At 37.3% G+C, this 9,961-nt stretch overlaps 1 protein-coding gene across 1 annotated transcript in view; it reads left to right on the forward strand.

The window, feature by feature from the left end:
* The window catches only part of LOC132392165 (limbic system-associated membrane protein-like), an 87,599-nt gene extending 86,033 nt beyond the window's left edge, over positions 1–1,566 (forward strand). Inside the window, exon 6 of the mRNA XM_059966014.1 lies at positions 1,304–1,566. Coding sequence (XP_059821997.1) covers positions 1,304–1,566 — 263 coding nt within the window. The remainder of the gene's footprint in view (positions 1–1,303) is intronic.
* Positions 1,567–9,961: the final 8,395 nt, after the last annotated feature.

Raw genomic sequence — 9,961 nt, forward strand, 5'->3', positions numbered from 1 at the left:
TCCCCATCTCTCTCTCATTCTCTTTTATTTGTCTATCTCTTCATTTATCTGTACTGTGTTTGTGTTCATACATATCTCAGCCTTTGCTCATCTATCTCTTTCTCTTTCCTGTATCTTTCTTGCTAACTCTCAATCAATCTCTATCCTTCCAGTTTTTTCTGTCTTTCTAGTGCTCTCTTTCCCCTCCTCTCCCCCTCCCACTCCCTCTCTCCCGCTCTGACTAACAGCTTTCTAATTAGCTTTCTAATTTTGAATTCCGCAGTTCATAACACCAGCTTTATGAAATTGAACACATTTCATTCTCATTGAAAACAAATTAATCTGCAAATGCTGGAATCCGAAGCAAAAACAGAAATGCTGAAAGAACTCACTGAAAAACATCTCTGAAAAGAGACTCTTCCTCTGAACAAACTTGCAACGTGGACTGGCTTCTCTTTCCACAGACACCGCTGACTGACTGAGCTCTTGGACTATTTCTGTTTTTGCTTCAACTTCCCTTCTCATAGCCAAGGAGACTTTGATTAAAACCATGGTATCTAATCCCACTCTCAGATGTGTTTTTACTTGGATGGCTTTCAGCTTCCAAACGCATCCTTTTGAAAGTAGAGAAGCATCATTATCGTTGCTGCATGGAGCATTCCTGGTCAAAGGAAGTGGAATCACACTTTTGCTGTGCGTCAGATTCAAAAGCAAAATAAATAATGGAAAAATTCATATTTAATTTCACAAATTCTTTGGAACTTCTTGCAAATGCTAAATAGAAATAGGTAAGATCAGGACTTTCAAATGCTTTCATAAAACTGAAGGCCACACTTAGAATTAGACTGAATTGTATTTTTCAGCATGGATGAGTCATTTGATTGAATTCTATTGTTTAAATGTATAATTTTATTTCACCTTTATTCATGCCTTTTTTCATATGTATGATGATTTATTATATAGGCTAAAAACAGGTCCTAATAACTCAAAGTCATCATCCAAATATGGTACTTCTTTCACCTAGATGTAGATCTATGCAATTGGAAAGAATAGATTAGACAGTTTAGATTTTTGTTGCATTGTATGAATTGAGTCAAATTGGTGCCTGGAGCAAGTGATTGTGAAAGCTTTAGTAGTAGTAGATTGAGCCACTCATTCATTGAAATTTAATCCCAAGGGTATAATAAAGACCTAGGTTACTCACTTAACACACTCTATTCTGTTCAAAGATAGGTTCTTTAGATGTCTTTAAATTCATAGTTTACATAGTTCAGAAATATTACAGTACATTTTTGCCTTATGTATTGTTTTTTTTCATTCTTAGAAACCACTTTCTTGCAGACTAATCATCAAATGTTGTTGCAATGTTTGTTGACATCTACATCTGCCAGTCACTTGGAAGTGAACAATTATGATCTTAGTTTTATGAAAGATCACAAGCCAGACACAAAACCACTTCTTTTTCTATGGATTCTGCCTACCCTGTTAACACTTCCCAGAATTTTCTGCTCTCCTATTAGTTTCACTCCATCTTATCGTCTTTTTAAAAATATTCCAGAGGTCTTCAATCCAAAACATTGCATCTAGATCATTCGTTTTATCATGATCAGCAGAGAATAATTCCAGTTATTCAACAAAAAGAACTGAGATCATGAAGCAAATGAACACAATTAATGAAATAAGATATTAGCAGTAATATGCTGCCAACACTAACACAGGTTTAATTCAAAGGATTTGTCCTTTAAGGTCAACCTTAAGAAGGAAAGTGATTCCAGCATCGCCAGACCTCAATTTGAGAGCTTTTGGAAATCTCACTTGTATGTTTAAGCTGGAAGGACATGGAAAGCCAAGTCTCTTGTTGAAAGTGAGAATGGTGAAAAGTTATGTCGAATGATATAAAAGGAAACATGCTGATCATATTCAGCAGGGTCCTTCCCTTGTTTTTGATAACATGTTGACCAAAACTTGCTTCCACTTGACATTCTGGATACTTCCAGCATTTATAGTTTTTATTTCAAATTTCCAGCATCTGTGGTTTTGAGTGCTTTGATTCCTGTCAGATACGTTACTTGCATGGTGTTATAGGGATTATACCTAAGGCAGTCCCTACAACATTCATCAAGTCTAAAACTGAAAATGTTCAATTCTGTTTTCATGATCCAGTGCCCAAGCCTGGTGCCATACTATATAAAGACATACAGGTCTTTTAAAGGAAACACCATCAATAACATCGACACATGGTATGGATGGTGGAAGGTGGGGGATCGATGTTGTGGAATACCTTGTGAGTGTGTATGGGGAGGTGGGAGAGGAGCAATAGTATGCACAACATATACAATGGATCACAAATAAATCAGAGGAAATTATTTCAGAAGAGTTACTATTTTAATCAGCTTTGAATATAATATTTTAGTTAAAATTACTCCAAACTAAATTAACTTTGACTATTGCACTGTGAACAAGGAATCAGAATTAGAATCGGGTTTAATATTGTTGGCTTATGTCATGAAATGTGTTGATTTGTGGCAGCAGTACAGTGCAATACACAAAAAAAAAGATGTCTGAGGGGAAGAAGCTGTTCATGAAACATTGTGTGTGTGTGTTTTCAGGCTCCTGTACCTCCTCCCTGATGGTAGCAATGAGAAGAGGGCATGTCCTGGGCGATAGGGATCTTTAATGATGGATGCTGCCTTTCTGAGGCATTGACTTTTGAAAGTGTCCATGATGCTGAAGAGGCTAGTGCTTATGATGGAGCTGGCTGAGTTTGCGACCTTCTGCATTTCTTTTCAATCCTGTGCAGTGGCCTCTCTGTATTATAACAAGGAAGAATACCTCAATACTTACGTAACTCCTTCCACACTTTGGCCCTTATGGTTCTACCTCCTATTTCTGGAACATTTAAGTTCTCTACAATCACTATGTTATGAGTTTTGCATACTTGTCAGATCCCTCTGTTAGGTTGATGCTGAGTATCATCCCTCCATCTTGGTGTTCTGTCTCATTGTCTTGGTTGGGTTAAAACACCACTTCAATACTCAAACTCATACTAACCTACCTTCAGACCTTTCAGTTTTCCAAGAACTTTCTCCCTAGTAATGGTAGCTTCACACACTTAATGACCCTGACACCTGGAACTTTCACCACACTGCTCGCGACTTTCACAGTGAGTACTGATGCAAAATCTACCGTTTCCTTGTCCCCCATTACTTCCTCTCCAACATCGTTTTCCAGTGGTCCGATATCCATTCTCTCCTCTCTCTTACACTTTATGTATCTGAAAAAACTTTTGGTATCCTGTTTATAATTATTGACTAGCTTAATTTCATATTCCAACTTTTCTTTCTCAATTACTTCTTTAGTTGCCTTCTGTTGTTTTTTAATAGCTTCCCAATACTCTAACTTCCCACTATTTTTTCTCTATTATGTGCTCTCTCTATGGCTTTTATGTTGGCTTTGACTTCTCTTGTTAGACACGGTTGTGTCATCTTGCCTTTAAAATACTTCTTCCACTTTGGGATGTATATATCCTGTGTATATATCCAGTACAGTGCATGGCACCAAGAATAGCTTGTTCAGCTCTAGCTTTAAACATTTACAAAATTTACTTATAGTCATTTCCAAATATTTTTCTTAAAATTAATAGTTAAAGTCAAACTTTGTGAGATGTATTATGTTCAAGAGGTTTACCTTAAGACAGAAAAATATAAATTAAAAGAGCATTCCATCAACACTGTGATACATCTCCCAATTATTCAAAACTTCACAATACTCAGAAGCATGTTTATACTCCTGAATGTGGACTCCTGATCACTTTTTTTTGGACACAACTCTCATCTCAAAAGATATGTCTCAGATGTTAGAACATGAACACCAACTCAACATTGCATTACACATGCATTCTCTGTGTGGTGCTGAATGCTGCCAACTGGGTACTGCTGTTGCCATTAGCCTTAAATTTAGGGATATTTCTGTGAGATTAATAGACCAGTCCTGCTGCCAGTAATGATGAAGAAAGGCTCCTCAATATCTGTTTTATCTTCTTAACTGTACACATGACTGCGGGTACAGGCTGCTGCCAGGCACCAATTGTTCTCACTGCAGGTGGTCTCAGTATCAAACTCATGAAAGTTAGTTAATTATAATTTTGTATATTGTATAAAAAAGAATGTATTCTGTAATACGTATAAAAGATGACAATAATATCTACAGCATTAATGCAGGCCCACAAAACTAAGAGTGTTTGCTGCAAATTCATTAGATATATTAAATTACTTGCATGTTGGGTTTAATGACATCAAAATCTATTTACAAGGAGGACAATTACAGTTTAATTGCAGGGAACAATCTTTCCCTATGTTTAGTTAATTTTAACTTCCACTGTCAGTAATTTCAACAGCAAGCCCATCTCAGGGTTAGACAGATAAAAACAATGCATTTGTTTAGAACACATTGGCTGAACATCTCTGCCTCTTTTTTCTATTAATTGTTAACATTTTTTCTGTATGTAAACATGGTGAATCAACAGATTTTGTTTTTGCATTTGTCCTTAAGTTTTAAAATACTCAAAAATTATTTGATATGCTAAGTGTACATCCACTTTGTTGTAAAGAATAGTCTCAAAAACACATACGAGTGATAAGAAAGTACAATTACTAAAGTGAAGAGAAGAAAGTAATTCTGCCATAGAAATTAACAAAATTATGTACATCAGACTTATAAATTTAATATTTTGCGAGCATGCTGACATGTATGAAGGGTCCATAAGTTGGGTATTCATAACCTGTAGATAGCCTGTAGTGGCAAACAGTGCCATCTATTGGCCATGTCCTTATATTGATTTTAAAATGGACAAAATATTCTGCACATCTTTTTTTCTTGTGTGAAAGTCATGGTTATAGATGGCACACAACTTAATAAGTACTAGTCTATTCTGTTCATTGTGATCATTTTTTATAAGTAAGCTAAGTCTGCAACTGTTAGAGAACTTCTGCACTCTGTATAGTAACACAGCCACATCAGATCCTACTTCTTGCTCAAAGTGCTGACATGCACAGTCTTAAAGGGATTTATTTTCCTTTACTGAATTGGTGTAGTAATGTGTCAATAAATGTTTTTGCGCCTTCTGTTCGAACATTAATCTATCTTCATGGAAGGCAATTTGAAAATGTTTGCTAAACACATTAATTTAAAAGTCCCAAGGGTGACTCTTGGTGACGTTAAGTTAGTGACTTTCACATTCTCCCCAGTCAAAAACTACATTACCATCTATTCCTAGCCTCTCTTCTCTGTAGGAACAGTCTGAGCTTCAGAGATCAAGGAATCAGGCATTTCCAGATCAATGCAACAAGTTTTACTTTAGTAATGTTATGTTCAGTATGAGCGAGGCCATATTTGTTGCATCAAATAATTTTAAATAAATATTTTCAATTAAACCTTGTGAGTGCAGGGTGTAATATAATATTTTAGTAATATTTGAATAATATTGTAAATACATGACTGTGCAAAAGTCATAGGCACATGTAAAATATCTGTAAAGTGGAGGTGCTTTCAAAAATAATGAAATGAAAAGTTTCTAAATATCAAAAAAAAATTACTATAAACAGCAGTAAACAGTCAAAAACTACAGTACATCAATTCAATATTTGGTGCAACTACCCTTTGCCTTTAAAATTTCATCTGTTCTCTAAGGCACACTATTGTGCAGTTTTGTAAGAAAATTGGCTGGCAAGTTGGTCCATGCATCTTGGAGAACTTGCCATAGTTCTTCTGCATACTTTGGATGTCTTGCTTGCTTCTGTCTCTCCAGGTCATGCCAGACAGCCTTGATGATGTTGACATCAGGACTCTGTAAAGGCCATACCCTCTGATGCAGAATTCCTTGTTCTTCTTCTCACTGAAGATAGTTCTTTATGGCCTTGGCCATGTGTTTAAGGTCACTGTTTTGCTGCAAAATGAGGTTGGGACCAATCAGATGCTTCCCTGATGGTATTGTATGATGGATGAGAATATGCTTAGCATTAAAGATTCCATTAAGTCTGACTAGATTACCAATTCCATTTACATAAATGTGGCCCCAAACTTGTAGGGAACATCTCCCGTGCTTCACTGTTGACTGCCGACAGTCATCCGTTAGCGATCTCCAGCTCTTCTACAGACAAGCTGCCTCCTGTTTGAGTCAATAATTTCAAGTTTTGACTCATCTGCCTAGAGCACTTGCTGCCATTGTTTAGCACACAAGTCCTTGTGTTTTTGAGCATAGGTGAGTCCCTTGGCTTTGTTTTCACTTCAAAGGAATGCCTTTTTGGCAGTAATTCTTCCATGAAGGCCACTTTTGACAGGACTTCTCCAGACCTCTGGTTTCAATGAGTTCAGAGCTGATAGCAGTGCTGGACTTCCGAAATAGAAGGGATGTCAGTTTGATGTCTCTCTTATCTGCTGCACTCAGTTTCCATGGCCAACAATTGAGTTTCTGGTCTTCAACCTTGCCCATTTCTTTGTGCTTTTTCAGAAGGGCTTGGACAGCACATCTTGCAACTCCTGTCTGCCACAAAATTTCTGTTTGGGAGAGACCTTGCTGATCCAGGGGATGACCAACTTGTGGCTTGTTGCTATTCTCCCTCTTACCATGGTGTAAGAATTGATGATTTGAAAGTTAAACTGTCACATCTTCCACCCTGTCACCTTTTAGTTTATTTGAACTTCACTCAGTTTGATGCCTTCTACATCCATTTCTGTTTTAGTTAATCAGTTTAGTTCATTCAACTCATCATGTCGTTGATCATTAGCATTCTGTTTGTTAACTTTGCTTAATCATGTACTGGGCTATCTACTTACAAAACAATCAAGCTTTCATTGGAAAAGTGGTCTATTACTTAATATGTTACTTCCTTAAACAAAGCACAAAAATTCTCTGTAGCATTTAATTTCTTTGGAAATGAATGTTTGGAAATCCAAAATTTGCTCTTTTCTGCTGGTACACTAATGCAGAGGACAAAACTAAGACATCTGAATTAAAATGAATCTAAAAATCTAAGGTGCTGAATCAACCACATCATATGTTCATGCCTCATTAAAAGAAAAAGAAACTGAGCACAGGCATCCAGATATTGCTTCAATTAGTTTTTGGAATTGCAAAACATAACAGTACTGATGAGGAAGTTATAAAACAAACCTAAGATGATAATCTGTCTGTTGAAGTGCAGCACATTTTTCTTTGCAAGGGAAGAGAGAAGTTCGAGTTTGTAAAAAAGGCAGAAAATGGAAGAAATTAACAAACCAAGGGTACAGAAACAATAAATATGGCATAATACATAAATGAATAAAGCAAAAACAGCTGGATACATCGAAAAGATAGCTGCATTCAGTTGCACCACAGATAGCTGGATGATGTATATGGAATGAATTGAGCAGTATCTTAACACAAATGGAGTAACTGGTAAGAAATTAGGGTAAGTTCTGTTGAGTACAATAAGTGAAAAAACATACAGTTTACTTAGAAGTCTAACAGCTCAAACTAAACCAGATGAAATGAGCTTTGCTGAGATTGTGAATGTGATGCAGGAACATTTACAACTGAAACCATTGTTTTTTGCAGAATGGTTTCATATGTGGAAACAAAAGGAAGGGAAGTCCACTTCAGCTTATGTGGCTGAATTGCAGAAATTTTCTGAGCATTGTCAGTTCACTAATGGGCTTAGTGATGCACTGGAAGATCAGTTTGTGCAATCTTACAAAAAAGCATAATAAAGTGGCTGTTAAGTGAAGTACAGCTCACATTTAAAAGAGTAATTGACATTCAGTGGAAACAGCAGCCAGAGGTGCAACTGAGTTGCAGTCGGGAATGAAAGTAAGAATGAACAAAATTGTACTGTCTGATCTGCAACCTGCCAGGCTGAACAAATGTGTTCCTGTTTTGGTAGGGGGTCACCTACAACAGACAAATTTAAAGGTGAAACTTATCGAAAATGCATCAAAATAGGACACATACAAAGAGCACAGTATGCAAACAAAAAATAAATGTACTGCACAAGGAAGGAAAGGAAGATAACAAAGTCAGGATGCAGTTTCAAAAAGAGCATTAATCCATTTGCTGTTGAGGAAAAGTCTGATAATAATGAGAGTGATGGAGGATTGAGTAGCCTTGAGATTTACAATATGAAAACTAATAATAGAGAAGCAATTTAAATTACACTAGAAGTAAATGGCAAATTAACTTAAATGGAATAGGACACTGATTCAGTTGTTTCTGTCACTCCACAAAATAAGTTGAAACATCATTTAAAAAATACTAAGCTACAGCCTATAGCTATCCAATCAAGAACTTATACTGGAGAAAAGATAACTCTTGTGGGAATTCAACAACCAACAAGCTACCTTGGGCTTGCATTTGGTAAAAACAAGAGGGCCATTATTGTGGGAATATGATTGGATGAGAGAAATGCAATGATTGGAGATCCATTCACTATTTGCATACCACATCCCCTGCAATAGAGTCAACTGAAAGCAAACTAAGAAAGGTACTGGAAGATACCAAAGCAGTGTTCAAGAATAGCATTAGAAAACTGAAACTTATCAGGGTAAAATCATGTGAAATGCCACACCCAACTTTTACAATACCTGCCCAGTTCCTTATAACATCTGTGATGAAGTAGCGGGTAAGCAAGATTACATGGAGTGGAGCCCATGGGCAACACCAGTGATCCAAGTAGCCAAGAAGAATAGTTCTGTCAAGATCCATGCTGATTTTAATCCCTCAATCCAGTACTGAAAGTAGATCAATACCCTCTGCCCAGGATAGAGGATATCATTGCAAACTTTTCTGGGTGGAAATGCTTCAGCAATGTCTGCCACAAGAGTACACAGGTTCAAGGTGTTGAGGAGCAGGTACAGAGGAGATGTCAGGGATAAGTTGTTTACTCAGAGAGTGGTGAGTGCATGGAATGGGCTGCCGGCAACTGTGGTAGAGGCGGATACAATAGGTTCTTTTAAGAGGCTTTTAGTTAGGTACATGGAGCTTAGTAAAATAGAGGGTTTTATGTAAGCCTAGTAATTTCTAAGGTAAGGACGTGTTCAGCACAACTTTGTGGGTGAAAGGGCCTGTATTGTGCTATAGGATTTCTATGTTTCTAATGTGGATTTAGCTGAGACCTACATGCAGATAGAGATGGAAGAAATCTCCAAAGAGCTTCTCACCATGAACACTCACAGATGGATTTATTGCTATAATGGTCTTATTTTTGTAGTAGCATCTGCACCTACACTCTGGCAGAAAGCTATGTACCAGGTGCCACAACTCTGCCCAAACACCCAGTGGTACCGGAATGACACCATTGTTATTGGCGAGGATGAAACTTCCAAAATGTCAAGCCAGTGTTAAAAAGATGAGAAGATTCTGGGCTCAGAGTATAATGCAACAAGAGTGAATTCCTTAAAACAATTATCACTTACCGAGGTGAAATAACATGTCACAGTTGCTGTTCTTTTTAGAAAATGTCAATTGCTATAACAGACTCTTGACAAACCTGACTACTATACTCCACCCCTTGAATAAAGTGTTGGCTCGAAGCTTTGTCCATTGGCCTGGGATAGATTAGAAGATTGAGTAGCTTGTTATGCACTGTTCAGGATGCTGAGGTGTCCAGAAGATGCCAAGTTGTAGCACCTCTTCAACCCTGGGAATGGCCTGCATTGCCCTGGCATGGGATTCATGTGGATTTAGCCGGAGTATTCAAGGGGACAAATTTCTTGATAGTAGTGAATGCAGCTACATTGTGACCAGAAATGATCCCTGTGGTCTGCATTACAGCCTTGTACACTGTTGATGTGTTGAGATGCTTTTTCCTCAAGGATTTGTGTTCCAGAATACTTAGTCAGTGAGAATTGACCACAGTTCCACAGTTTGTTGCAGAGCAGTTTCAGTCATTCCTGAAAATGATTGGAATGATATATTACATCTGAACTCTACCACACAGCTACAAATGGC

Source organism: Hypanus sabinus, chromosome 4 (genome assembly GCF_030144855.1).
Source record: "Hypanus sabinus isolate sHypSab1 chromosome 4, sHypSab1.hap1, whole genome shotgun sequence".
NCBI classification, from domain to species: Eukaryota; Metazoa; Chordata; class Chondrichthyes; order Myliobatiformes; family Dasyatidae; genus Hypanus; species Hypanus sabinus.